The sequence below is a fragment of the Trichoderma reesei genome (assembly GCF_000167675.1).
Source record: "Trichoderma reesei QM6a unplaced genomic scaffold TRIREscaffold_18, whole genome shotgun sequence".
Lineage (NCBI taxonomy): Eukaryota > Fungi > Ascomycota > Sordariomycetes > Hypocreales > Hypocreaceae > Trichoderma > Trichoderma reesei.
Genome location: NW_006711165.1, coordinates 634,463 through 661,307, shown reverse-complemented (window position 1 = coordinate 661,307; position 26,845 = coordinate 634,463). Strand labels below are relative to the sequence as shown.

Genomic DNA, 26,845 nt, shown 5'->3' with positions numbered 1-26,845 from the left:
ACAGGCCAGGGTACGTACCCCGTACCGCCCTTCGCCCTGCACGCAAAGGGCTTCGCGCCCATTTGACGCGCCTCAGGCCAGGCCTTGCTCCCGCTAGTTAAATTTTCTCGAACCTGAGGCCCCACCACCTCTATTAGCCACCGCCAACGCCTCCTCGTCCAAAACTTTCTGTTTTCACATTTGCACCATCCCCAACAGCCTCAGCTCCCTCGTTGTCTGCTTCTTTTGCCTGCCCAGCAAACACCATGGCTGAGCCTATTCGAAACAAGCGATCCGACGTGTCCACTGCGCCGTGAGTGATTGATGATGGCCTCTTGTTCGTCCCTTCAGCCACAGTTGACGATTGCTAACTACCCCGCCTTCCAGCACACCGCAGAACACGCCGGCTACCAACGCTCCCATATCCTCCCGCGCCCAGCAGCCCGGCGTGGCCAGCATCAAAGAAGGTAAATGCCCGTTCCGAGTGATGAAACCAGGCCAACGGCTCTTTCTAACGCGGCGACTTTTCTGCTGTATAGATGACATGGAACGAGCAGCTGCCGCCTCCCTCCTGGCGCAAAACCCAAAGCTCGTGCAGATGATCCAAGGGCGGCTCGGCTCTCTCATTGGACAGTCGTCTGGGTACATCGAGTCCCTCCCCGCTCCCGTCCGCCGTCGCGTCTCGGGCCTGCGAGCAATTCAGAAGGACCACGCCAAGCTGGAGGCCGAGTTCCAGGAAGAGGTTCTCCAGCTCGAGAAGAAGTACTTCGCCAAATTCACTCCCCTCTACGAGAAGCGAGCTGCCATCGTCAATGGCAAGGTTGAGCCCACGGAGGAGGAAGTCAAGCGAGGCGATGAGGACGAGGAGGAGTCAAACCAGGAACAGGCCGAGCCTGCTGGCGAGGCCTCGCAGCCCACTGATGAGGTGGCTGAGAACGTCAAGGGTATTCCCGAGTTCTGGCTATCTGCCATGAAGAACCAGGTGACGCTTGCGGAGATGATTACCGACCGGGACGAGGCTGCCCTGAAGCACCTCGTCGACATCCGGATGGAGTACCTTGACAAGCCCGGCTTCCGTCTCATTTTCGAGTTTGAAGAGAATGAGTTCTTCTCCGACAAGATCATCACCAAGACATACTACTACCAGAACGAGAGCGGCTACGGCGGCGACTTCATCTACGACCATGCCGAGGGCCACAAGATCGACTGGTACCCCGGCAAGGACCTGACTGTTCGCATCGAAGCCAAGAAGCAGCGAAACAAGAGTGAGTTTGATAATCTCATCAATGGATGGTGCCTGATTGATCCCGACGCTAACAAATATGCCATAGACACCAAGCAGACCCGAATTGTCAAGAAGTCGGTGCCGACGGAATCCTTCTTCAACTTCTTCTCCCCTCCCAAGCCCCCCACCGATGATGATGATGAAAACGACGACGTTGCCTCCGACATTGAGGAGCGTCTGGAGCTGGACTACCAGCTTGGTGAGGACATCAAGGAGAAGCTGATTCCTCGTGCCGTCGACTGGTTCACTGGCGAGGCTCTTGCCTACGAAGAGTTCGATGAGGACGACATGGAGGCCGGTGACTTTGAAGACGACGAGGACGATGAGGACGACATGAGCGAGGACCACGACGATGACGAGGAGTCTGACGAAGATGTGAGTTTTTTCTTCTCTTGTGCCTATGCAATAGCTACCTCGAGAGACGGGACTAACGGGTGACTGATGCAGGATGAATCCGGAAAGCCCAAGCAGGAGGCTGCCGAGTGCAAACAGAGCTAAGCGACACAACCTGCCAACGTCTAGAGGCCGGGTTCTTTCTATGTCTTAGAGGAAAGGAAATTCGAGGGAAAAGATGCTCAAGTGGACAGGGATTTTGAGAGGAATGGCGTAATCTGAGTTAATGACATTGCTACATTGGTTTTTGTTTTTTTCGTTGGTGATTGTCTCCAAAAAAGAATGTTTACTTGTCTATCGTGTACTTGGGAGGCTTTCATCTCCATACCTAATACTATAGTAACAGTCACAAGGGCAACAATCTGTTTTTCTTATAATAGTCTAATTTGGAATGGTTTGCATTATTTTACAATACGCGCCGCCATCTCACCAACGAAGCAAGAGAGATATCGTCACGATCAAGGTTGTGGTATCTTAACATGACGGGTGGTGCTCTACGTTCCTAACTGATCCAACATGTAGTGCGTATAATGCGTGTCCATTGGTGTGTATCTGCGATACCTGGTAGCTCACATTTCGGTTCTATTTCATTTCTATGTTCTGCAGGACAGCATCTATTTGACCTCCTTTTTCCGCTGAGGAAGCGCCTTTGACGCCGGCGCCTCTTTCGGCAACTCCTTGGCGAAGGGAATGAACTCTGGGTTACCGGGCAGGTACTTTCGCAGGACCTCTGGTACACGCAGACCCTACAATGTCCGTTGTCAGAATGTCGTTCCTCGTCCCAACGAAAGGCAAAAGGGAAAACGGGGGAGTGGACTCACATCTTCTGTCTGGTAGTTCTCGAGAACGCAGCAGAGAGTTCGCGTGGTGGCGCACAGCGTCGAGTTCAAGCAGTGAACGTACTTCTTCTTGATGTCGGTCTGCGTCTTGGTTCCGCAGCGGATCTCGAGGGCGCGGGACTGGTAGTCGGTGCAGTTGGAGCAAGAGACAAGCTCCTTGTATTCTCCCTGGAAGGGGAACCAGGCCTCGAGGTCGAGCTTCTTGGAAGCAGCGTCGTTGAGGGCGCCGGAGACGATGGCGACAACCTGATACGGCAGGCCGAGAGACTTGTAAAACTCTTCTGAGACGGCAATCATGTCGTCGAACGCTTCCCAGGACTTTTCCGGGTCGGTGAGGAGGAACTGCTCGATCTATAGAGGAGGGGTCAGCTACCCAAAGCAATTACAGTGGACGAGGAGGCGTTTGTCATTCATTACCTTCTCGAACTGATGAACACGGTAGACTCCCCAGGCATCTCGGCCGTGAGATCCAGCTTCTCGTCGGTAGCACGTGCTGTAGCCAGCGTACCTGTAGTATAGTATTAGCGATCCATACATGGTTTTTCAGCAAGCCATGGTGTAGTCCGGGCTTACTTGATGGGGAGCTCCTTTGGCTGCAGCCACTCGTCGGCGTGGAAGGCGGAAATGGGCTGCTCAGACGTGGCAATGAGGTACTTGTCGTTCTTGGAGTCGCCGTCCACGACCTTGTACAGCTGCTCATCAAAGTCGTCCAACTGGGCCGTCTTGGCCATGTAGTCCTTGAGCATGAACTGAGGGGCCTGCAGGGCGGTGTATCCCCGCTGAGAGAGGAACTCGAGGCCGTAGTTGACGAGGGCCTGGTTGAGGAAGACACCCCACTGGCGGAGGAAGTATCCACGGTGGCCGACGACCTTGACACCACGGTCGGGGTCGTATCCGTCGAGGCGAAGGAGGACCTCGTGGTGGGACAGGACTGGCCGCTTCTCGACGGTGACGCCCTCGGGGGCCCAGGTTCGCTGCACGGCGTTGTTGTCCTGGCAGCATTGCGTTAGGAAAATTGTCGTGTTCGGGGGATAAGATCAAGTGAGATGTACCTCGTTGTTGCTCACGGGCACAGAGTCGTGGACAAGGTTGCCAACGGACTTGACCTTGACTTTCAGGAGAGCGTCCTTCTCGGCCGCTGACTCAATAAGAGCCTTCTTCTGCTTCTCCAGCTCAATCTTCTCCTTGAGAAGGTCGTCGGCATTCTCCTTGGCCTTCTTCTTTGTCGCAATCTGCTTCTGGACTTCGTTTATCTTGGTGTTCATCTGGGTGGCGCTGTACTGGGCTGTGACGATCCGTGTCAGCAACAAGAAGAGCCTCGAGGCCGGAGCAGGAACAGAGAGCCCTTACTTCGGCGGTGGTCATCCCACAGCGCAATGATCTCGTCCACGATTTCGACATTGGCGAAGCGTCGGCGCTGCGACTCGCGAATCTTTTCAGGGTTTCCACCCCGCTCGGCGATGAAGTCGTTGACGTCGAGCATGGTGGCACGATTTCGGGGGGTTTTCGTCTGTAAATTCGCTATTCGAACCTCGCGAGGCAAGTCTGTCTAGTGTGAAGGAAAACCGAATATAGAAGATCGAGGCTGGAGAGACAGGTCAAGATGTGACTAAAATCGACGAGCTGCCTATCGAGTCACGAACAAAAATGGAGGGGTGCGCAAGGTGGGGTTCTGAATCTTTTTGCGCGACCCTGGCCTTTGGGCGGAGGACGAGTACGGAGTAAGGCATTGGATGGGTCAAATGTGCAGGCGGTAGAGGCTGTAGTACAGGGGGCTGTTCCACTGTATTCTGCTGAATATAGCATGTCGTTTTCAGCATCAGCAGTGCTGCTACTACTACCGCGATACTAGTACCTGCTCGACTACCTTCATGTTACCTGAGCACACAATTGGGAACTTCTTGTTGGCAGATCTCTCATCTAGGAATATCGCTTGTGTTCCATGTCGCAAATAGCATTCAGCAGACCCTTCATATATACGGGGAAGAATTCCCGAACTTTCAGTCTCGTTTGGCTGAGCTGCGGACAGGAACAGCTACTAATTGGCGACACCACTTCCATCTGGATTCATACAATAATGTCCATACATAAAGTTGGTGCCCATAAATACCCTGCAACTTGCTTGTGTATTCCAAGAACGGCCTATGGGATGAAACCCCCGCCCCCCTCTCTGTAGGCAATTGCCAACTAACACGTACATTTTCTGCCAGGCCGAACAACTGACCGAGCCCTTTGAAGGCATTCTCCGAGGGCCTCCCCTATTTTGCCTATGCAAATAATCTATAGTAACTGTGTGGATCACACTAAAGTTATTAGTTTGCGATAGCGCTGCGCTAACTAAAAGGTATATAGATTTATATAGGAATTGCTAGTAAATAGAGGTACCCTTATATAGCACTTTTTAGTAGAGGAACAGTATAAAAGCAGAGATACTATAAAAGGTGTATTAATTAATTAAATAAAGCTATTTAGAGAGCTAGAATTAGAGGCATTGCTTATATAGCTAAAGGCTGCCTATAGTAAGTAATTGCAACTGCTGCTGCTGCTGCTAAGCTTGCTTTATTAATAGCCTTATGCTATTTAGAATTTATATAGCATTTTACTGTTAAATTTAAATGCCTAGCTGCTTTTAAGGAGTTAAAATAAGCAGGCCTAAATAGCCTTCTTTTATAAAGTTAAGGCTAATTAAAATAGGCAGCTGTAAGCCTGGCTGCTTAAAAAAATGCAGCTAATTAATATATTTAGACTAAGGGCTAGCCCTAGGTCTTATAAGAGGGTTAACCAGCTTAAATTATAAGGGAATCCTCTTTAAGGATAACTAGTTAGCTATAAAGCGCTAGATTATTTAATTTTAAATATTTATATATAGAAATACAGCATCTTAAAGGATTATAGGCGCGGCCTATAGTGTTAGTGTTATAGCCAGCTATGCTGCTGCATTTATTAAGGCAGCTAAGGTCTTATATAAAAGCGTAGGCATATAGGCGGCTAGGGCATTTTAAAGAGCTTCCTTATGCCTCTAGGCTTATGCAAATGCTTATAAGCGCAGCGGCGGTTATAATACTATTAACAGTGCTTTAGGTTGCTATACTGCTAATAGTGCTGCTGTTATAGGTTGCTATGCCTTTAATAGTGCTGCTAATAGCACCTTAGGCTGCTGTGCCTTTTAACTATCTTATAGATTAATTAGGAGTGGGATTCTAGTGTTTTAAGGTTGCTATTAGTAAGGCATTACTTAAGGGTCTTAGATTCTTTAAATTAGGTTAGTCTTAAGCTAGATTTTTATAAGAATTATACTTTAGATAAGGAGATTAATATATATATTAAATCCTTGTAAAGCAGCTACTGCTAGTCTTAAAGACTAAGCTTAAGTAGTCTTGCTACTTTTACCTAGTAGTAAGTCCCTTTAACTTAAAGCTTAAGATAGTTAGTAATAATATAATAATAAGGAAGTCTAAATTATAATAAAAATAGGCTAAAGCAGCTCCTTAATAGCTAATTAAATACTTAACTATATAATAGCGCTGCCTTTATTAAATTATACTAATCCTAGACTATCTGCAAGCTCTTATATAAGACTTTCTTAATAGCTAAGTTATAAAGGCTAAATTAATAGGAATCTTAGTTATAGTAAGTTTTATAGCTAACCTAGGCCTTATAGTTATTAATAGTAATCTTCCTCTGCTAGATAAGGGATTTAATTAAATTATAAATAGAGTAATTTCTATTATAAAGGAATATTTAAGAGCTTAAGTGCTATGCCTTGCAGGGTAATGTTATTATATGCCTAAAATTGCAGTATATCTTAGTCTATATTAAAGCCTACTATTACTATATAGTAATATAGGTTTTTTTAATATAAGAAATAAGGTCTTCCTGCTGCTAATAGTTAGCTTAAAGCTTATGCTAGTTAAGATTAAAAGCTTTCTGTATTAAAGTATAAAGGAGATCTTTTTAAGACTTTAGGAAGTTATTTTATTACTCTTAGCAGTAGCTTTCTTTATTAAAGGCTAAGAGCTTATTATTATTAGCTACCTATTGCGTTTTAACTCCTTTAATAATGTTCTTTCTTATATACTATATATAAAGCTGCTGCTGCGCCTATAGGAAATATATTTAAAGACCGGCCTTTATTATAGTATTAAAATCTAAGATAATAATAAGAGGATTAAGGGCATTAGCTGTAAAGCTATATTAAGGAGTATACTAATAGAATATCTTATATAGCTTTTTTAAAGTCTACTTAAATAGCTTAGTATCCTTCTTTAGTAAAATAATAAATGCTAAAGGGAAGATTATGCTTAAAGCTATAATGCTATTAATCTTTAAAAGCTTTAGGTTATAGCAGTTAGTGTTATATATAATATTAAGCATTATTAGGTTTAAATAATAATACTAAAGCTTAAGATTGTAATTTATAAGGACTAGTAGATATTATAGATAATTCTTAGGATTAAGCTTAAGTCTGTAATAATATTCCTTAGCATAGAGGGCGGTAATTACAGCCTAGGTTAATATTTAGCCTTAGTGTGTGTTATTAATAAATTCCTAGTGTATATTAGAGATGTCCTTCTTTATAAGAAGGATATTAAGATATTAAAGCTTAATAGTCTTATTAATTGCCCTAGCTATAAGATTTAAATAATTTAAAAGGGTTATAATAGTATTCTTCTAGTTTTTAATTAAGGCTGCGTATTAGTGCTTAAGAAAACTAATTACTAAATTAGAGTTATAATTATAGCTGCTATAAAAGATCCCTAGGACTTAAAGATTATTTATATCCTTCCTTTAAACTATCTTTATTTTAAATAAATAGTTAGTGCATTTTATAATTAATTTATACAGTTTAGCAGACTTAAACTAGTATACGCTATTTTTATAAATATAGGCAATATTATAGTAATGCAGTTAGTTATTTTAATAGTTTAATAGTTATATTTTAACTAGGGCATAACCCTTATCTTATATATAAGATTAAAGAGCTTTAAAAGCTGTATCTGCTAATATAAATAACTTTAAAATTAAAGGTAGCTGCAGTAATATTTTAGCAGATATAAATATTATTAATGTTAATAAATGTTTTATAAATGCATATTATAGTGTTTTACTATAGTGTTTTTGCCTATGCCTAGTTATCTTTATTATTATCTATTCCTTTACTAAAAAATGCTATATAGGGGTACCTCTATTTACTAGCGATTCCTATATAAATCTATATACCTTTTAGTTAGCGCAGCGCTATTATAAACTAATGACTTTAGTGTAATCCACACAGTTACTATAGATCATTTACACAGGTAGAATAGGGGGGGCCTTCTCCAAGTCCTCTTCCTGCGGATCTGCTGCCCGCATGCGGTTTTGCTAGCACTACTACCAAGGCCACTGCATAGAGACTAAGATAAGATATGTACGGGCCCCTCGTTGGCAAGGGTCTCTCTCTTAGAACTGTCATATACCTCGTCTGATTGGACGCCGCTGCTCAAGCGTCTGCAAGTCTGCATTGATACTGTCAACTGCCGCCCTCGCGGATGCGCCGACTTGCATCGCGACTCCTTGGACCGGCCGATTGCTCCGGCAACATGTGAGAGAGAGGTGACAGTTTTCGACGCGGCTTCTGGTGAATCGCTCAAACACGCACAACAGCAAGAAACATCACCGGCCATGGACTCCCAGCGTCAGCCGGTCGAGGCGCAGCGCAAGAAGATCGCCACGTACGGGAAGCTGGCTTCTCGTGGGCCGCGCGCTCATGCGACGACTTCGCTTTCGCAGGCCTCGTCCAAAGAGGCGACACCCTCGCCGGCTATTCGACAGAGGAGCGCTCGCGTGCCTCCGCCACAGGCTGGCGACTCTTCGCGACCACAGAAAGCGCTCCAGAATGCCGCGACTACCGACGAGCAGGCAGTTCGCAAACAGCGAGAGCGCGAAGGAGAGACGACACGGAAACGGAGTCACCGATCGGCCTTTGGTATGGACTCAGTCCTCAACTCACCCATGGCATGGAGACTGACATTGCGCCCCGCTTGGAATAGATGCCAAAGACTCAAAATCGAAATCCGCTGAAAATGGAACCCTCAGCTCTCACGAGGTCGCCTCACCAGCGACGCCACGGAAATCATTGACCTCGATGGACACAAGCGTCGCGAATCTGGAAAAAGAGATGGAAACAAACAATTCGTCCGCAGATAAGCGTGTAGAGACGCCTCCAACGCGTCGACGTCGCTTAATAGATGCGCTGGTTGCTGAAGAGGCCGGCAACTCTAGTTCTGACCCGGGCCCGAGCGTTAGCAAACTCGACCTCGCCAGTAACACGGATCGCCTGCCTGCTCGAGACGACCGTCCCAGCATCCGCAAAGAAGCTCATTTACGCCGGACCGGCTCTGATACTAGCGTGCTGGAAAGAAGGAAGATCAAAGTCACGTACAGCCAATCTCGAAGTTTTCTCCAGAGCTCTCAAGAATCCAACACAGCAGCTGAACCCACCGACTATCCTGACCTCTTGGCCGACATTGATAGCCCGCCAATGCGGCCGCCGTCCCCAGTAGTAGACGAGTACGACGACTTTGACGATGGATTGAAGACTAAGGTTGCCATCAGGAGTGTGCACGAACTGCGACGAGCCGGTGCCAATCATCGATCATCGGATGAGGTGGACGATCTTCTGTCAAGGGTAGGGACGCCTGGGTCTCTGGCATCCACCATGCGCAGAAATGGTCTCTGCGAACTAGCCGACAAGCTACAAAAGAAAGAGTTTATGGACCAATTCCGGGATCATGCGTCTCGAGACAATATAGCCAAGGGCATCTCGAACGAGAAGGACACCATAAGCGGATTTCTCCTCGTTGCCATCTTGGTCCTGTTTCTGTCATCGAACCCTGCGCCACACCTGCTTCACCAGTTGGCGGAGAATCGAGTGGGTTTGTTGCTGAACCATCTTCTCGAGATACAGGAGGATGTCACCGCCATCGCGGCACAGAAGTCTGCCAACATGTCGAAAGCATCCAGGGGCACACTGGCCAGCGTCAAGAGCAGGCTGCTGGGTATGGACTTGTGGCATGGCCACAAATTGTTACATCTCTCCCCGCGCACCATCTCTCTACAGCTTCTCTATATGCTGATTGGGCTGCTGGATCCGCTTGACGTCCAGAATGTGCTGGAAGACGCCTCATCCAACATCTCGAAACTGAGAATTCGCTTTGCAGAAAATGGTTCCCGGGACGATATCGATTATGCTTTGATGATATACATCCTCGAGGCGCAGTCCAAATCCACGGGAGCAGCGGATGAATCGACGACGAGGATACAAGAAGAAATGTCCGACATCGCCGCCTTTCTCCTGCGGGCGCTCGACTGTTGGCCAGGGAACCACAACAATGTAGACGCCACATTGCTGAAGCTGGCCATCAACATAACCAACAATGAAGCAAGAGCCGCTGCTCTCCAAAACAACCAACTGCTGTCAAGCCTGGCTAGGTGCATCACGTCTGGCTTTTCCGCTGTCCAAGCTGCTATACAGAAGTCGGCCTTTGAGAGCAGCATATACGACGAGCTTTTGCTGATTCTGGGAATCACAATCAACATAATGGAACATTGTTCGGATGCCCGAGCGTCCCTTTATACAGACGAAATTGACAAGCTTGTTGCGACATGGTCTGAGAGCGGGCAAACCCTTGAAAAGGTATGTGTGGCCACACATATTAAATCAAGGACTACACAACAACTCAGTTGAGCTCACTTTTGCTGACAATTCACAGGATGATTCCGTCGAGACGTCGAAACTCGGCATAGCATACAGCTACCTGGCCATCATCCTTGGATATGTCTACCTGGGCCATGCTGAGCTGCCACTGCCGACCGGCTTGCTGCCGGCCATTCAGCACTTTATCGCCATCAACAAGACTCTGAATAACAAGACGGCCGAGCTGGAACACCTTGTATATAGTCTGAGGAGGTTACGATAGTAGCATTTAGATGCCATGTAAAGAATAAAAAACCAGGCCCACGTACTCGAAGCTGTTAATTACACACATTCTCTGGTATGCATCGCTCGCACCGGTCTCGATACCCCTGGTCCACTGCACTGGAACTGCCCGCAGCGTCATCGAAGTGTCAGATCACGGTATCCAAGCACTGAGATGATACTGTATGATATATGCATCGCAATTGGCACGTCGTGGAGTGACATTCAACAGATGCTCTTTCAAGCGAATCACACCAATTAAGGTAGTAGTCAGATGTATGTATCAGACAACTTAACAACAGCAACCTCGCGAATCCACATCATCTCCATCATCCCACGCCATGACTTGCGCAAAGCTGATACAGTGCGAGCCGCCCGCCCATGAATCATAGTTACGGTATTAGTAGTTATTCCAACCCACCGACCCAGACAAAAGCACCTGCAAGCCTCCACTGCTTGCTATTAATTCACATTTCTCCCATGTGATAGTCTAGTCTAGTACTCGTAGACCCAACAGCCGCCGCCCGCTCCTCAGCTTTCGCTCCATCACAACCCACCTGTGCGCCTGGACATTCCAAGAGGCACAGGTAAGTTCCGACGAAAACAACAACATCATCGTCCGCCTGCCAGCTCTCAGCCTCATTTCCCATTCTCTCTCTCTCTCTCTCTTTCTCTCTCTCTTGACAAAAGCATCTTCCCACTCTTTCATTCTCTTCTCGAACCCAACGACAAAACCTCACAGTCTCTCTCTCCCTTTCGCAATGCCTGCCCTCAAGCAGAGAAAAGTCGCCATCGTCGGCAGTCGATCCGTCGGTATGTTTTGCAACGCAATTTCGATCCATCCCCCATCCCACATCAACATGCATCATGCATTTCAACTTCGCGTTCCAGCGCGCGCACATCCCTTCTCCGCTCGCCATGAAGCCCAAAAATAAGAAAACCTTCGACCTCACGATGACGACAGGGTCAAATCAAACCAAATCTTACCCTTTGGCTAACCCGCTTTCCCCCCTCCTCCTCCAGGCAAATCCTCCCTCGCCGTGCAGTTCGTCGACGGCCACTTCGTCGACAGCTACTACCCCACGATCGAAAACACGTTCAGCAAGACAATCCAGTATAAGGGCCAGGATTATGCGACTGAGATCGTCGACACGGCAGGACAGGTAAGCAGATGGTGGAGGTGATGGTGGTGGAAGACGAAGAGGAGAAGAAGAAGAAGATGATGATGATGAAGAAGAAGAAAGGCGACGGGCAAGGGCGGTTCCGTCACGGGACGCCAGAACGTTGAAACAAACAAAAATTGAGAGCACAGCGGGCTGACTTGGGGGGCCTTTTGCGCAACCAAAACACAACAGGACGAATACAGCATCCTCAACTCGAAGCACTTCATCGGCATCCACGGCTACATGCTCGTCTACTCGGTCTCGTCCCTCCCGTCGTTTGAGATGGTTCAGGTCGTCCGAGAGAAAATTCTCAATCATCTAGTACGTTTTCACTCCTCTCTCCTCTCTCTATCTCTCTCTCTCTTTTCTTCGAGCTCCCGCTGACCGCATCCGCTCTCTCTGCTCCCAACCGCCAACAGGGTACTGAGTCCGTTCCCATCGTCATAGTAGGTAACAAGAGCGATCTCCGACCAGAGCAGCGCCAGGTCAGCCCCGAGGAGGGCAAGAAACTAGCAGAAAAGTTCGACTGCGGCTGGACCGAGGCCAGCGCGCGCTACAACCAAAACGTCGGCCGCGCCTTTGAGCTGCTGATTGCGCAGATTGAGAAGTCCCAGAACCCTGGAGAGCCTCCTGCTAAGAGCAATTGCCGCGTCATGTAGCTCAAATGGCCCCCCACCCCAACTGAGTCGACAATCCCTTCCTCCCCCCCCTCCCCCAGCTCCTTGTTCCCCCCCAACACTCTCAAAGAACGAAGCTCAGAGACCGAGCCCAAGATACCCTCAGGAGACCGTGTTTTTTTTCCCTTTCGTCCTTTTCCATCTTGCATTCTTCCATCTTCACTTGATCTAGAGTCGAGTATTCGTTGTTCGCACAGGCTTTGAAGGCATATATTGCAAGACATGGTACTTTGTCAGGGTATACCAGTAGGATTATGCTGCTCTCACGCCATCATTATGTTTACGCCGCTACTATACTCCCTTTCATCACAAAGTACTGGATGAGTACGGACGGGAACAGGAGGCATATACAGTGGGCATATGCGACAGCCATATTGTAACATACTATACTGCATTACCAAGTCTTCCTTCTGGATGGCTGTTGTTCAAGTTGTTACCTAGTGTCTACCAGGAGGATCTAGTGAGTCTATCTGGACGGTCTGAATGAGAGCATGGGCTGCAGATTCAGCTCGGTTTAAAGAACTACGCCTACATTCCACAACCAACTCCCGACAAAGCGAGACACAGGCCCTAGGTAACAACCGCACAATGACGCAAAGAAACCAACTCTGCCCCATGACGACTTCTTGCTCGGGCAAGTCCGATTTAGTGGTCAATACTGCATTCTGCGTCAGCACATCATTCTACAGTCGCAGGGATGAAACGAGAAAAAGTCTTACTCTTCCCACATCCTGCCCTGTACCGACTGCAACTCTTCAGCAGTCAATCGTTTGCCAGAGGTGAAGTAGCCTTGACGTGTCAGTGCCCTGGACTCTTTACAATGGTTAGAGGGCATGACTTACCAGCAGTGATCTTGGCGTCAATCTCAACTCTCGAATCGGCGGGGATGAGCTCCTCCGGGAGTTCCACTCTCTCATGGATGGGAATTCTGCGATTTTGATGTTAAGAAATAGTCTCGTAACCTGCTTCAGTACAACTTACCCCTGGCCAACAATGGCATCGTGTTTCATGCTGTCACACGTATCAGACCTTATACATATTTGTGAAATGGTGGCTTGATGGGTGACTTACTTGCTCATGCTCAGCATCCGATCAATCTTCTTGATGCCCAGCCAGTGGAGAATGTCTGGCATTAGAGCCTGGAAGCGCATGTCCTTGACGCCGGCAATGTTCTCGGTGCGCATAAAGTAGTCTGATGCTCGGTCCTCGCCTCGCTTGCGAGCGTTGTATACCACTGCTCCCTTGTCAGCCAAAGGCCGTAGCTCAACGATACAGACGGGCGTGAAGAATTGACAGAAGGCATAGTCTTACGGTACTACATGGACGTTAGTGCGTTCTCACAATATCTTGTAGGCTTCAGTAGGCAACATACCTTGGTCACCTCTCCAAGAGCGCGACCTTCTTTCCTGAAGTATATAACGACGCCACTGCCGCCGTTTTGAGCCTCCTTGACGGCCTCTTCGATGCCAAAGATGAGGTACGGCCGGCATGTGCAGATATCGGAACCAAACACGTCACTTCCGTTGCACTACTGCCAGTCAGTTTCCCGAAGAACACCAGCTATGGGGGCCGTGCTTTACCTCGTCATGAATTCTCAGTGACAGTTGGACAGATTCGTCAGACATCTTGTCCGGATCACCGAAGCAGTAGACAGTCAGACCCCCTGAGTCGGTAATTAGCTTGCTTCCCCTCGCTTCTCGCCGTCAATGATGTAGTTAACGGAAAGGCTAGTTACATACCGATAGGTGGGAGGAACACTTTGATGTCTCCGCGAGTGATCAACTACTGTTGGTAAGCATCAGCCGCATATATCCGGATCCCGAGTCATCATTTACCTCTGGGTAGCTTCCTCCGGTGTGCTCGAACAGTGAACGGCGCAAAGTGGCCTCATCTGCAGCTGATCAGCCCCTGCCGCCTGTGATTCGAGATATATGTACTCACCGATTCCGAATCTCTCCGCCACACCGGGGAGGTACCAGACCTAGCATCCATAATTAGTGTCGTTGTATCGTTGCTGCTCGAGGCGCTCGTCCATACCGGCTCAACGGCAAATTTGGTAACAGCCAGCTCTCCCAGGTTGTTGAGGCAGACCTTTCCGTCAGGGACTCTGTATGATACATTAGCCAACGCCTGGAAACAACCGTCGCAGCATTTCGGCGACATACAGTCGGCCACTCTTCACGCTCTCCTCGAGCTCGGGCAGCTATGATTCTCATGGTCAGCGTGATGGCGTAAAAGAGAGGCTCGGAGCGGTTCCAACCTTCATGTGAGCCTTTGTAATGGCAATGGTTGGTCGCATGTCGACTAAAAGGTGTATGAGTATAGGTCAGCTATTCGAGGCGAGTTGTCCCATACCGTTCTCCTTTTCCATAATATCCTTGAAGGTCCATGGAACCAGGTGACCCCAAGGATCCATGGCGACAATCTTCTTCTTGTCACCCCATTGGGGAAAGGGCCCAATCTTGGCAGCTGGCTCCGTGTTTGTGTAATCGGGCCTAGCAAAGCTTGGAGTCAGAGAAGATGGGTCAGGTTGTTACCGTCTGGCGTACGGACCTATGATCGACGTTGAGCTCCTTGCTGGCAACGGCCAGCGCATAGTAGATCGAGTATGAGCCTCCGCTGAAGAGTGGTCAACAAAGATTGTCTTGCTTCCAAGCATTGCCGCGACTTACTGAGCTAGACGAGCTGTTAGTAGGAGGAATATTGAAGCGGACAAAGTATTGACTCACCTCCAATGGCTGAATTGAAGTCGATTCATGTAAGCTTCTCACATTCCCTTCTCAAGTAATGAACACAGCTGACGAACCGTTTCTGCGACGAATGGTGGACGCAGCTCTCGAAACAACTACGGGTCCTCGCTGCAACGGATCAGGGTGCCCCCAGTTCATCGGGAGAGGGTCGATGCCAATCTGCTTGGGATACGTCCTAGGAAATCACATGTGAATGAGACGGTCGATTCCGCACAATGATCACCAAGCGGCAAGGGAAGACGGCACACACGTGAGCACGATTCGAGACGTAAAGCCGGTCTTGGTGCTCGGAGACAGAGCCGAGCTGGGCTGCGCCGTTGCGTTCTCGAAGGATGACTGAATGGCGGCCAGTTCTCCGGCGTCCTTTGACTTTGCATCTTGGCTACTCTCCGAGCCCAGGTTGGTTACGGGCAGCTTCGAGGCAGGATCAAGGGCCTCGGTTGAGATGGTAGAGGAGCTGAATTTACTGGTGAGCGACTCGACCGAACTCAACAGGCGCTGCTGGGTTTGCTGAATCTCCCGGAGAGCGTCCAGGACACCATCTTGCTGTCCATCTGCAGCCATTGGGGGCCAGAGGTCTGCTAGATTGGGATAGTAGGGCTGAGAGGGAGGGTGGCTTCGATATGAGTGAGGCTCAAGGTGAGGAGAGGTTACAGACGAGGGAAGACTGTCAGGTTGAGAAAAGGAGGAAGCCGAACAGGTTCACACACACCAAGACCCGAGAGGGAATGATCAAGATGAGAGAGGTAACACTATTCAAAAGACGACTTCGACAACAGCTTCTCGAAAAAGAGAAAGACGAGGAGACAAGTCAAGTTGGGCAGAGAGGCTTTCTATACCTAGCAAGCGGCCCTGCCTGACCGACCTGACCTGCCCTTACGTGACCCGGCAGACTGAGTACAGGTCGGTACCTAATCGTAATCATGGACCGCATACGGTATCTCTTACGTACCCCGCCTGGCATCTGATAGGCAATATGCAAGCAGCAGAAGCGAGACTTTGGAGCCTAAGGTAAGCGGACGGACGGTATCAGCTGCCTCATACCTTAGTATGTAGGCCATCTGTCTGCCAGTATGTACCTTGCTGCGACTAATACATACATCTGGTCTGATGCCATCCAACATGCCCTTGAAACATTGCCAATCACGGCCTATTGTTAGAGACAAGCTCGGCTTACTTTAGGTATTGCCTGGCACTACGACCTTACCTTTACCACAGTACCGCTACCTGCCGCACCAGCAATAGATACATGTACATACTACCTACAGCACCTCGGATTGCCGGCGACGACAACGTCATGCCTAGAACGGAGCATTGCTGCAGATCGGACATCCACAGATAGCGGAAAGCGGAATGCGGGGTTGCTCGCCAGGCCTGTCGGCAGACGCCGAAGAGCGGACCCAAAGCCCCGTTTCAAGAGCATCTACCGGCTATAGCACTGGCCTACATCTAGCGCGGCAGCACAAGAGCCAGCGCACCAATATAACGATAAGCAGCGGGTCTCTTGCGCATAAGGTAAGGTACGTACTCGTACATGTAGCCAAGTACTAAGCGCACGAGTATGTAATCACTGCGCGATAAGATAAGAGGAGAACGTCCTAAAGTCGAACGCGATGCGACTCGCAGCTGCGGCGTGAGACACTGACTGTCTTTGCCCTCGTCCAACCATCGCCATCCAAACCCCCTCCCGACGCCATGGGAAAGCGAAAGTCATCCTCCAGGAAGCCCATGGGGCCGAAAAGGGTGAGAAGGAGACCTCGTGTTCTGAGCTGCCCGTCTTTGCGGAAACTGACCCGGAGCGCAGGCTGATCCCTTGCCAACCACGTTCACATGCCTCTTCTGCAACCACGAGAAGTCAGTCACTGTCAAGCTGGACAAGAGAGCCGGTGTTGGTCAGCTAGACTGCCGCATCTGTGGGCAGAAGTTCCAGTGTGCCGTCAATTGTTCGTCGCTTCCAACCAGTCGCCGTCACACATGACCAAGTCCTTGCGCTAACCGAAACTTTCAGATCTCTCGGCCGCGGTTGACGTCTACGGAGAATGGGTTGATGCTGCCGGTACGCTCTACATCCTTCTTCATGAACATGAGATTTCGAGACTAATCTGTCGGCGCTACAGAGGCTGTTGCGAAACAAGACGCTGGAGAGGGCAACACCGCCAAATCATTCGGCGCTCGAAGGCCCTTGGAGAAATCTACCGTTGACGAGCACGAAGAAAGCGACCTGCACGATGACTATTGATTGTGCTGCTGTATATTTCCTTACATGAACAGGCTAGGGCGTTACAGGCTTGGGGATATCGACACACACTTAATACCAGGATCTCATCGGGAAAAAAAGGCCGTCTTCAAATTGTATAGAATCGGTCGCCAAAGTCTCCCAGGCCAGGAACAATGTAACTGCAACAGGGGTCAGCCAACGCTTTGTGGAGCTCACGGGGTCATAATACTTCTTCTCATCAAGGCCCTGCGTACGGAATTCCATTAGTACAGGCCGTTGGACAATGGCGATCCAGATCAGCACTTACCTCGTCAATGAACGCCGTCACAACTTTGAGGCGAGGAAACTTGGTGGCAAACGTTGTTATTCCCTCTGGACTGGCAATCAAGTTGAGGAAGAGGATGCGGTCTTCAGGGACTCCTCGACTCTTGAGGACCTCGACGGCCATTGTAGCGGAACCACCTTTTTTTTTTTCGCGATTGTCAGTCATGGGGGGACATCAGGCACGGGTAATATTTGGTTGTGGCGAACACCACAAGGGCAGACGGAGGAGAAGGAGGAGGACGATGAGTGGGAAGAATAGCTACCTGTTGCAAACATCGGGTCCAGCAGGAGAACCCATCGCTTTGCAATATCCTCAGGAAGCTTGTCGTAGAATAATTTGGGCTGCGCCGTGTCCTCGTCTCGTTGAATCAAGATCTTTCCAATTCTTACGGACCGACAGCAGTCTCGTAGACCCTGCTCCATTGCCTCTCCCGCTCGCATAATGGACACGCCGCATATCTTGCCCTGGAACCCCAGGCCGTTGTAAGTCCGGCCGACGGGCGTCGTGATGGTCTTTTCAATGACGGGAAGGTGGTTGAGGCCCTCCTCCACAAGCAGTCGGATGATTCTGTTGGAATAAAAGATGAAGTCTGCGCGCTCCGTATCCTTGTTCCTTATCATGCTGCATACAGAAGACGCTTAGCACAGAGGCCAAAACGCTGGAGGCCGGTTGAAGGGGCCGTCTTTAGACCTACGAGAGAAGAGCAATCAACTGGGGAGTCTGCGGCAGGACGCAGACGTTCTCGAAGGGTACTTCATGAGACACCGTCGCAGTCGGCTTGTCGGCGACCGATCTAAACGTCGGGCCGACGCACTGCGTGGGCGCAGCAGCAGGAGTCGGTTTCTCGGCCATGGAATTGAGCGTGATTGTACTTTGAGAAAGAAGAGAAGAAAAAAAGGTCGAGATAGCTGCAAGTTGCTTGAAAGCTACCCAGACAGGTACATATAATCTAGTCGGGCTTCTAGGTGCCGATAAAGAAAAGAAACCTTACATAAAGAGGGGTCTGGGTCCGGGTCCCTATTACGTAGATGAACATTCGGAGACCGCCGTCGGCATGCTTCTTTATTGCATATCTCAGATGTTAAGAGCCGAATAAGCTTGAGGAATGGCAAGCATTGGGCCCGAATTTAGGTGCCTGGCTAAGGGCGGAGCTACGGAGGAGAGACGCTTTTGGTCTGCGGCCCAGCAATTGTTGTCTTTGAATCAAATGAGGCATCTGGTCAGGAGATCAACAACCAGACACATGCAGCTACCTCTAGTAGTAGTCAGCCCTCCAACTCATGGGCAAACGAGGAGAGCTCCAGTAAATACTAGGTACATGCTACTATTAGCATATTTGCAGGGTTTTGGTATCGAGATAGCAGATAGCAGAGGCGTCCAGTCTGTGATAAGGACTCGTACATATGCCCCAGCCAGGTTCGATATTATGCGCTGCGACTTTGCCTGAATCGTGAAGCCAAGACAGTTTTACATGACAGTAGAACCATCTTTACTATATTTGTTGTCACGAGAGCTACAGTGATAGGTATACTACCCACCTTACCAGATCCTTTGCAACTCGAATACACTGCACTGGCAGTCCCTTCATAGCGCTCTCTAAAATGGAGGTGCTCTGATAGGCAGGCAACGCAGCTGCAGTATGTAGTCTGAGACTCGATCCGCTTACATAAGACTAGTCTACGGCGAGGTACAAGTACCTCGTACACTCACAGTCGCTCAAGCAGAAGTGGGCCACGATTAGGGCACCCATCTGGGGCACACATCTTATCTCCAATTTTCTTTTTTTTCCTCCTTCCCTTCCCCGTCGTCTCTTTTTCCGCCCAACCGCACTCTCATCAATCCTCCCTTTGGCAAGCAAACCACGAGCCTCTGCCAAATCACCAACCGCCGCCATGCGTAAGAATCCCTCTCTACCGAGCTATTTGGGGCCTTTACTAACTCGCAGGCAGCTCCCAAGTTCGATCCCAACGAGGTCAAGATCATGTTAGTCTGCTACTGCCGCTGCTGCCGCGTCGAGATGCGTTCCCGCGAAACGTTCGAGAGTCTAACTTGCATCGCATAGCCACCTCCGTGCCACCGGTGGTGAGGTTGGTGCCTCTTCGGCCCTTGCTCCCAAGATTGGTCCTCTTGGTCTGTCGCCCAAGAAGGTCGGTGAAGATATCGCCAAGGCCACTGGTGACTGGGTAAGTACTACAACATTTGCGCCCCAATGGCCACAAGAAGAAAAGGCATAATCCAGACGCGCAATGCTAATGCAACGAAAAAACCTACAGAAAGGTCTCCGTGTCACCGTCAAGTTGACCATCCAGAACCGTCAGGCCGCGGTCTCCGTTGTGCCCACTGCCTCCTCTCTCATCATCAAGGCCCTCAAGGAGCCTCCCCGTGATCGCAAGAAGGAGAAGAACATCAAGCACAACAAGTCCGTCAGCCTCGATGAGATGATTGACATTGCCCGCACCATGCGCTACAAGTCTTTCGCCAAGGAGCTCAAGGGTACCGTCCGGGAGATGCTGGGAACTGCTCAGAGCATTGGCTGCCAGGTCGACGGAAAGCCTCCCCAGGCTATTCTCGAGGCCATCGAGAACGGCGAGATTGATAGTACGCATTTCCCTCATTTCTGGCTTGGTACACGAGAATTATGCTTGCTAACATTGCGAAACAGTCCCTGAGGAGTAGAGTGTCTGGTTCAGACCACAAGTCCCACTGAGACGAAATTCTCGGTCTAGGGCGACACCAAAATAAAAAGAAACAAAAACGCCCAACAAACAGGTTCCTATTCTGCTCGTCGTGATGTATTCAGATGTTCCCCCCATCTTCCCCCATTGCGGTTTCGACACCGCTCCCCTTGGCTCACTCCGAGATACATCGTCACTGCGCAGTGGTGTATTTCTATTTTTGCTCAAGGAAGAATGAACCCGGCCCCTTACTCACCTCTATACCCTTACTCTCCGTGGGTATATTGGTCCTTCCAATCATGCCAACATTCCTTGTGATACTTTTGAGACTTGTTAATGATCTGCTTCTCACAGTGAGAAGGGAAGCTAGGATTTAGTTTTTAACCATGTCTTTGAATACATAGAATATTCATGCAATAAAAAACTTGTTCTGACATACATATTTCTTTCATTTCCATCTAACCCAGCAAGCAAATGATGTTCCGCTTGATGTTGAAAGATGCAATTGAAGCAGCTACTATTGCGCACTGAATGAGTGCCCTACTAGTTGTCCAATCTCTGCCAAAAGAAGGGCAAAGCTTGTCGCATCTAAAGATCTCCGTCTCTGCTTTGCCACCATTACGATTGACGTGAAGCTATCATATCGTATCTTTGAGAATTCGGCCCTGTTTCATGAAGAGCACGACGTAGAAACCAGTTCAACGTCGCCCGGCCTCTACGTCAAATCGCACACACCAGGTAGAAGCAATCCGAGTGTTTTTTAATATATCATAGGGACATTACCTAACCTCCCTACCCGCCTATGGGTTGTTACTCCATGTAAAATGACTGGGAAAACGTCTAGGCGCGAATCTACTCGCAGGGCTTCCCCGCGCCTCTCATCTCTCTACACATAAACCCTTTTTTCAGACCTCATCCAAAACACGCTCCTTGAACTCCCGCTCAACCTTCTGGCCCTGGTCGTCGGTGCCAGACTCGCCGTGGAGAGCCATCAGGGCGCCCAGGTCGAACTTGGGAGCCTTCAGCAGCTTAACCTTGCGGATGTGGACCTGCAGGAAGAAAAAAGTTAGCACTTTGCCGTGATGGTGAAAACAGCCTCATGGAGAGGCTCCCAAAGAGCCACATACGTTCTGGAGGGGGTAGATGCCCTGGGTGGACTTCTCGATTTCGCGGCCGATAACTTCGGGAATCAGCTTGGAAACCAGCTGGGTGAGGGTGCAGCTGGAGGCCTCGCGCTGGATGATGTCGGTCATCTTGCGTCGGATGGCGCGGATCTGGGAAGAAGCAGCGTAGGTGGTCTTCTTGATCTGGTTGGGGCGTCGCTTGGTGAAGGCAATGGCGAAGAGGCGGATGAGGTAGTCATCGGTGGTCTTGACCGTGATGTTGGCCTCAATGAGCGTCTGCCACTTGCGGACGAGGGATCGGAGCTTGTCGGATGTGAAGTCAAGTCCGTGGAAGTTGGTCAGGCAGTTCTTGCCCTGGACCTCGTCGATGCGGAGGCGGACCTTGCGGAATGAGTGGTCCTCGTCCTTCTGGAGGTCGGCGAGAGAGACCTCGACGATGCGGCCCTTGAGAGCATCGTTGGCGTTCTTGAGACCGGTCGTCCGGTTCACCAGGGTCTTGCCAACACTGCAGGAAAATCCGTCAGTTCCAAGTTTCTCGAGGCGATCCCATTTCGACCGTTTGTTTCTTCTTCTTTGCTGCGACGCGACTCACTCTCGGATGTTGAAGGGGTTAGGAGCCTGTAGGGTTTGCAATTAGCATTCGATGCGATCCTTTCCTCTCCTCTTCGTAGTCGTTTGAGCGCGTCCGCAACATACCTTGATAGAGTACCAGTCCTTTCGGGTGAAAGGGTCCACGGTCTTCTTCTTGAGGCCCTTCTTGCCCTTGGAGAGTCTCTTGTTCCTGTTCTCTTTGTTGGCCAAACGGTCTTCTCGAGGATTCGCAGCATCGATACTCACTTTCCAACAGCCATGATTCCTTACCGGCGTACGAGGTCTTGGGAATCGAAAGGGTCCTAAGAAGTTGGTGGAGGGGTTGGAAGAATTTCAATTGTTGTGTGCATCAACCTGAGTCTAAGCGAGCCAAACCAGAAAGGTACCGGGGCATATATTTTTCCGCTAATTCTGTGGGAATAATTTTCCTGCTCCACAAGTCTCCAGCCCTCTTTGGCCCTCGTCCGCGCTAAGGCACGAGAGTGGCAAGTGCGGTTGATGTCACGTGAAACACGCCTGCATTTTTTCTCGAGTGACGGTATCGAGAACCAAATCCGCCATGAAATCCTCTGATTGGTGGACAGCGACTTGCAGACAGTCGGATTGAAAGCTGTAAGCAGTTCTGCAATGAGATGTGCAGTATCACTTGCTGCAGCTTGTACATTATTCGAAGACTGCTGTATGTCGCATAATGAGTGCAGCAGTTTCCACTGGCCGTATGAGGCTGCCTTCCCAGGGTGATGGCTCGAATGATACGATACATTTGGCTCTAGATGTGTACTGGTCAATGATGCCCCATCGGTCATCATGGCATTGAGCTCGCATTTGAGCAGTATTGATGCCCGGGCGGCATGTTGTTCCAATGTCGAGACGCAATTGCTAGTTGTATCGTAGAGCCGCTTGAATAATAGACGGCCTCCTCTGTATCCCCATCTTCTCTGAGTCTTGAAGCACAGCATCATTGCGGAGGCCAGTTCAAGCACGCATCCATCTACACATGTGTATGTACGGAGAGGTATGTATTATACTACTACTAGTAACTTCACCCAAGCACCGAATCCGACCAGTCATTCGAGAGGTGATGACAGCTCGGGTAACAAGATATTCTTATATGCGGGCCAATGAGCGCCGCGCGAAAGGCGGGCATGCACGTGTTAGTCATCACAGGTCCGAACTGCGTTTGATTGCTCCAGATGCTTCATCGGCCGGCCATTGAACGCATCCCGCATATCGCAAAACAGCGACTATCAATCCAATCTGCCTGGTAAGCTCCCCCTCCCCCCCTTGTTGTCTTTCTAGCAAGAAGCCATCACTCCCTTTGGCGATCGAAGACAAGGAGGCGCTGACCTTGAACCCTTAGGTATTCCCGCCCGCATCCGACGACCCTTGCCTCGAACACTTGAACTGAACAAACTCCCCAGGTGCAACAGTAAACCCGCAGCAGCCATGGGTCCCCCGAAGCCTCCCGTCCCTCATGTCGCCCCGATCTACCGAGTAACTGCCACAGCTCTTGGTGCCGGCATGTGGTTCTGGGTGAGTCCAATGCCCCCCTTGACGGCCTGAACCTTTAGCCGCAGCGAACATACCATAGAGGAGGGCACCGTATGCTGACAGTTCTATCGCAGCTGATGTACCGGGCAAAGAAAGATGGTAAAACACTCAATTCCTATGCAACAAGCCTCTTCGACCGAGTTCTAACGTATAGGTGAACGTAGGCCCCGCATTGCTTGGGTGGAAGCATCCTTGGGACCACTAGACGATTCGATCAGGCCGAGAAACGAGACGAGGAACTCTGTCGCGAGAATACCAGCCATCGGTTACGGATTGAGTGGAGCTGTGGCTCAAGAGGTGCTATAGAGGAATGCTAGGGCAACAATAGTATAAGCCGAGCCAAAACCTGTCAATATATCTACGTTACGATACAGCGTCATATACCTGCAAACAACATGCTCACGATATCGAACATCTTCACCGAAGGTCCCGTGATGTGTTCAATCTGCCTTCTAAGACAGTATTGAGATGAAGTCGACAAGTGAGGAAACCTAAGCTCCGGGCTGGCCCTTGCCCTGCTTCTTTAAGCTCCTATTCCCACACCCACGCCGGGGTCGCAACAATGATAAGGCATAGATAGAGGCATTGTCGCTGGATTACATCTCATTATCATAGGCTTACTAACGACCTCATCTTGCATGATATGATTGCGTGGTTCATTCGTTCTTGGCACCACCAACATGTACATCAACTACTACCTTACACGTACAACAGCGAAGTATCTGTAGAGGCGCAGACAAGGCGCATGTAGTTGTTGAAGTATTTCACGCCCTAATGTTACCACTCTTCTCAAACAAAGCTGTACATTTATATATACCTACAAGGCTTCTTGAAAGCCTTGGAAAGGAGACGATGCTGTTGAATCTGCTATCGAATACCATGTCGTCAATACCAACCCAACTGTTGAAGCAAACAATTTATGCCATTCCCATATATGTTCATTTCAGGCTGAGAGTGTCCTCTTGCCTGTTTTATTTTACCACCATGATGACCCCAATATGCCAAAATCTTTCATTAATTGCAACTGACAACGCATCACCGTGGATCCTCTAGTAGAGGACTCTCGTCATGATGCATGCTGTTGTGTTCTGTTAGACATTGCAATGCGACGACAGCATAGGGTCCGAAACTTACAGCTAAGGCCTTCCAAGCTCTCATAGATATCCTTGATCTGCTCATATCTTACGTTGCTGATGTCGGCCATCAGGTAGGCCAGCTGCAGGTTTTGTTAGCTGCTGGGTCTAAGGTGGGACAAAGAGGCGCGCTTACATCTCCCTTGCTGTCACTGATCTGCTTATCGACGTTGTGGTCGCCGAGAATTTCGTTGACTGAGCTTGGTCAGCATGATGCACTCCGGAGGGGTCGTAGAGCATTGGACAAACCTTTGCGCAGCACACCTGGTACGTTGCGATGGATATAGATGACCTATAGCGAGAAATTAGAATCGATCCATGCCACGGTGAGGTTGCGAGACAACTTACACGAGCGTGGTCGGGCTCGTCCAGGGTGAGGGAGCGAAGCTGAGCTTCCGGAAGGTTGACGCTTCCCAAAGTGATACCTTGGTTGATGTAACGAACCAATGCCTCGGCAACTATATCCGATGTCAGTATGCTTCGATTTCTTTCCGCCTACGGGATGCTGCGGGCTCACCTTCAACGCCAATTGCACGCTGTGCTTCCTCTGTGCTTCCACCAATGTGGGGGGTGAGGATGAGGTTGCTCAAGCTGCGGAGCTCTTCCGCCCACGGGTTCAGGTTGTTTGTGAAGTAGTCGCCGTTGCCAGCGGGCTCGTTGGGGTAGACATCAAGGGCGGCGCCCGCAATGTGACCTGAGCGCATCGCCTTTACCAGGGCAGGGATATCAACAACGGTTCCACGGCTCGCGTTGATCAGGTATGATCCCTCCTTCATGCGGTCCAGCTGAGCGGAGGAGATCATGTTTCTCGTCTCAGGCAGATCGGGCACGTGGAGAGTCACAAAGTCGGCCTCCTCCAAAAGGTTGTCTAGTGAAGGCACTTGGCGAGCGGTTCCGAGGGCCATCAGCGTGACGACGTCATAGTAAATGACATTCATACCCATGGCTTCGGCGAGGACGGACAATTGAGAACCAATGTGTCCATATCCGACAATTCCTAGTAGTTCCAAGTTAGGACACGAAGACTTGACCCCAAATGCTTCGATAGCCCGGGGTAACAGGTACGGCTGAAGAAGAGCATACCCAATGTCTTGCCACGAATCTCCCAGCACTTTGCGCTGACCTTGTTCCAGGTGCCGCGGTGCATCTCGATGGATCGGTCGCCGAGCTGCCGCGCCAAGGTGATGATCTCGGCGATGACCAGCTCCGCAACACTGCGAGAGTTGGCGAACGGAGAGTTGAAGACGGCAATACCGCGACGAGCAGCATAGGTAAGATCGACCTGGTTGGTGCCGATACAGAAGCATCCGATGACGAGGAGGTTCTTGGCTTCGCTGAGGACTCGCTCGCTCAGCTTGGTCTTTGAGCGGATGCCGATAACATGGATGTCACTGGCATTGGCAAAGGTCAGCGATGTTCAGGAGCAATGGCCAAGGAGAGAAAAAAAATCTTTTGCAAAAGTCAATTGGCAGACAACCAGCCGCAGCAGTCAATTCGCAACAATTGACTCAACGGCCAGTTGCAATGACCCATTGCGACAAGGGCTGCTTACCGGATCTTCTCAATCAGCTGATCTTCGGGCAGCGAGGACTTGAGGGCTTCCACTTGGTAGCCCTGGGCCGTGAGAATGTCCCGCCCGGTCTGGTTGACATTTTCTAGTAGTAGGATCTTGATGTCCTGTGTGTTGAAGGGCTTGAGCAGCTTCGGCACGCTCCTCCGGGGCAGCATTCCGCCGAGACTCGCCGTGGGCGACTGCAGCGTCGCGACGGGCGAGGTAGAAAGATTCTGGCCCCAGCTGGAGACGACGGTTCTCGAGCTCGGGGCGCCGGGGTTGATATCGCGAGCGGACGACATGGTGACAGTTGGTTTGCGAGTGGTGTTTGTCTGTTGTTGTCCGAGGCAGGTTGTGAGGTCTCTGGAGATTTCTGGCTTACCTATTTATCCCAACTACTAGGAGAGAAGTAGTCCTCGACTTGACATGACTCACTGCTCCCTTAGGTTAAGCAGGTCCCGACGTAGCATCTGAGAAGTATATAAAAAAAAAAACCGGGCTGATACTTTTCTGTCAAGAAGGAGCCGACACCGGCTTGCGGCCAATTGCGGCCACTTACACATAATTGGTAGTAAAAAGAGTGGCTACGGCCATCGCCCGGTCTTGGCTACCTATCAAGCACTGAATCCTACG

General features: G+C 49.8%; 11 protein-coding genes across 11 annotated transcripts; 6 read left to right on the top strand and 5 right to left on the bottom strand.

Annotated features, from left to right (window-relative positions):
* The first annotated feature begins 183 nt into the window (after nt 1-183).
* On the top strand, nt 184-1,903 carry TRIREDRAFT_80498 (uncharacterized protein). The gene is made up of 5 exons (XM_006967690.1): nt 184-292; nt 367-446; nt 519-1,244; nt 1,311-1,639; nt 1,712-1,903. The coding sequence occupies exons 1-5, from the start codon at nt 246-248 to the stop codon at nt 1,760-1,762; spliced, it is 1,233 nt and encodes a 410-aa protein (XP_006967752.1). The 5' UTR covers nt 184-245; the 3' UTR covers nt 1,763-1,903.
* A 207-nt stretch (nt 1,904-2,110) lies between these two features.
* Nucleotides 2,111-4,139, bottom strand: TRIREDRAFT_123180 (uncharacterized protein). The gene is made up of 6 exons (XM_006967607.1): nt 3,847-4,139; nt 3,549-3,781; nt 3,070-3,488; nt 2,914-3,004; nt 2,479-2,847; nt 2,111-2,403 (listed from the first exon to the last, which is right to left on the bottom strand). Exons 1-6 carry the CDS (start codon nt 3,977-3,979, stop codon nt 2,272-2,274), a joined length of 1,377 nt encoding a protein of 458 aa, XP_006967669.1. The 5' UTR covers nt 3,980-4,139; the 3' UTR covers nt 2,111-2,271.
* A 4,739-nt stretch (nt 4,140-8,878) lies between these two features.
* TRIREDRAFT_66351 (uncharacterized protein) lies at nt 8,879-10,454 on the top strand (the record flags this gene model as incomplete). The annotated part of the gene is made up of 2 exons (XM_006967689.1): nt 8,879-10,171; nt 10,224-10,454. Coding segments are annotated over 2 exons (1,524 nt in total), but the record flags the coding sequence as incomplete, so codon positions are not given.
* A 760-nt stretch (nt 10,455-11,214) lies between these two features.
* On the top strand, nt 11,215-12,275 carry TRIREDRAFT_66480 (GTPase; the record flags this gene model as incomplete). Its single annotated transcript, XM_006967688.1, has 4 exons — nt 11,215-11,266; nt 11,477-11,616; nt 11,809-11,937; nt 12,036-12,275. 4 exons carry the CDS (start codon nt 11,215-11,217, stop codon nt 12,273-12,275), a joined length of 561 nt encoding a protein of 186 aa, XP_006967750.1.
* Nucleotides 12,276-13,008: 733 nt separating this feature from the next.
* Nucleotides 13,009-15,780, bottom strand: TRIREDRAFT_123179 (GTP cyclohydrolase; the record flags this gene model as incomplete). Its single annotated transcript, XM_006967606.1, has 18 exons — nt 15,294-15,780; nt 15,100-15,218; nt 14,966-14,969; nt 14,847-14,912; nt 14,649-14,788; nt 14,554-14,597; nt 14,459-14,496; nt 14,331-14,400; nt 14,235-14,274; nt 14,129-14,184; nt 14,033-14,075; nt 13,874-13,956; nt 13,666-13,821; nt 13,605-13,608; nt 13,365-13,527; nt 13,275-13,304; nt 13,136-13,221; nt 13,009-13,082 (listed from the first exon to the last, which is right to left on the bottom strand). The coding sequence occupies exons 1-18, from the start codon at nt 15,605-15,607 to the stop codon at nt 13,009-13,011; spliced, it is 1,530 nt and encodes a 509-aa protein (XP_006967668.1). The 5' UTR covers nt 15,608-15,780.
* A 958-nt stretch (nt 15,781-16,738) lies between these two features.
* TRIREDRAFT_66474 (uncharacterized protein) lies at nt 16,739-17,282 on the top strand (the record flags this gene model as incomplete). The annotated part of the gene is made up of 4 exons (XM_006967687.1): nt 16,739-16,786; nt 16,848-16,986; nt 17,052-17,099; nt 17,161-17,282. The coding sequence occupies 4 exons, from the start codon at nt 16,739-16,741 to the stop codon at nt 17,280-17,282; spliced, it is 357 nt and encodes a 118-aa protein (XP_006967749.1).
* Nucleotides 17,283-17,360: 78 nt separating this feature from the next.
* TRIREDRAFT_22945 (uncharacterized protein) lies at nt 17,361-18,537 on the bottom strand. Its single transcript, XM_006967531.1, has 5 exons — nt 18,281-18,537; nt 17,849-18,207; nt 17,569-17,723; nt 17,491-17,507; nt 17,361-17,440 (listed from the first exon to the last, which is right to left on the bottom strand). The coding sequence occupies exons 1-5, from the start codon at nt 18,436-18,438 to the stop codon at nt 17,389-17,391; spliced, it is 741 nt and encodes a 246-aa protein (XP_006967593.1). The 5' UTR covers nt 18,439-18,537; the 3' UTR covers nt 17,361-17,388.
* Nucleotides 18,538-19,447: 910 nt separating this feature from the next.
* On the top strand, nt 19,448-20,346 carry rpl12 (ribosomal protein L12, L11 family). Its single transcript, XM_006967686.1, has 5 exons — nt 19,448-19,482; nt 19,536-19,569; nt 19,649-19,769; nt 19,860-20,184; nt 20,249-20,346. The coding sequence occupies exons 1-5, from the start codon at nt 19,479-19,481 to the stop codon at nt 20,260-20,262; spliced, it is 498 nt and encodes a 165-aa protein (XP_006967748.1). The 5' UTR covers nt 19,448-19,478; the 3' UTR covers nt 20,263-20,346.
* A 664-nt stretch (nt 20,347-21,010) lies between these two features.
* Nucleotides 21,011-22,289, bottom strand: TRIREDRAFT_80484 (uncharacterized protein). Its single transcript, XM_006967605.1, has 5 exons — nt 22,223-22,289; nt 22,082-22,166; nt 21,978-22,003; nt 21,389-21,890; nt 21,011-21,310 (listed from the first exon to the last, which is right to left on the bottom strand). Exons 1-5 carry the CDS (start codon nt 22,234-22,236, stop codon nt 21,167-21,169), a joined length of 771 nt encoding a protein of 256 aa, XP_006967667.1. The 5' UTR covers nt 22,237-22,289; the 3' UTR covers nt 21,011-21,166.
* A 1,133-nt stretch (nt 22,290-23,422) lies between these two features.
* Nucleotides 23,423-23,732, top strand: TRIREDRAFT_66269 (uncharacterized protein; the record flags this gene model as incomplete). Its single annotated transcript, XM_006967685.1, has 3 exons — nt 23,423-23,509; nt 23,602-23,626; nt 23,692-23,732. 3 exons carry the CDS (start codon nt 23,423-23,425, stop codon nt 23,730-23,732), a joined length of 153 nt encoding a protein of 50 aa, XP_006967747.1.
* A 596-nt stretch (nt 23,733-24,328) lies between these two features.
* Nucleotides 24,329-26,537, bottom strand: TRIREDRAFT_123174 (uncharacterized protein). The gene is made up of 8 exons (XM_006967604.1): nt 26,213-26,537; nt 25,744-26,051; nt 25,178-25,657; nt 25,009-25,118; nt 24,910-24,952; nt 24,797-24,855; nt 24,662-24,743; nt 24,329-24,605 (listed from the first exon to the last, which is right to left on the bottom strand). The coding sequence occupies exons 1-8, from the start codon at nt 26,512-26,514 to the stop codon at nt 24,577-24,579; spliced, it is 1,413 nt and encodes a 470-aa protein (XP_006967666.1). The 5' UTR covers nt 26,515-26,537; the 3' UTR covers nt 24,329-24,576.
* Nucleotides 26,538-26,845: the final 308 nt, after the last annotated feature.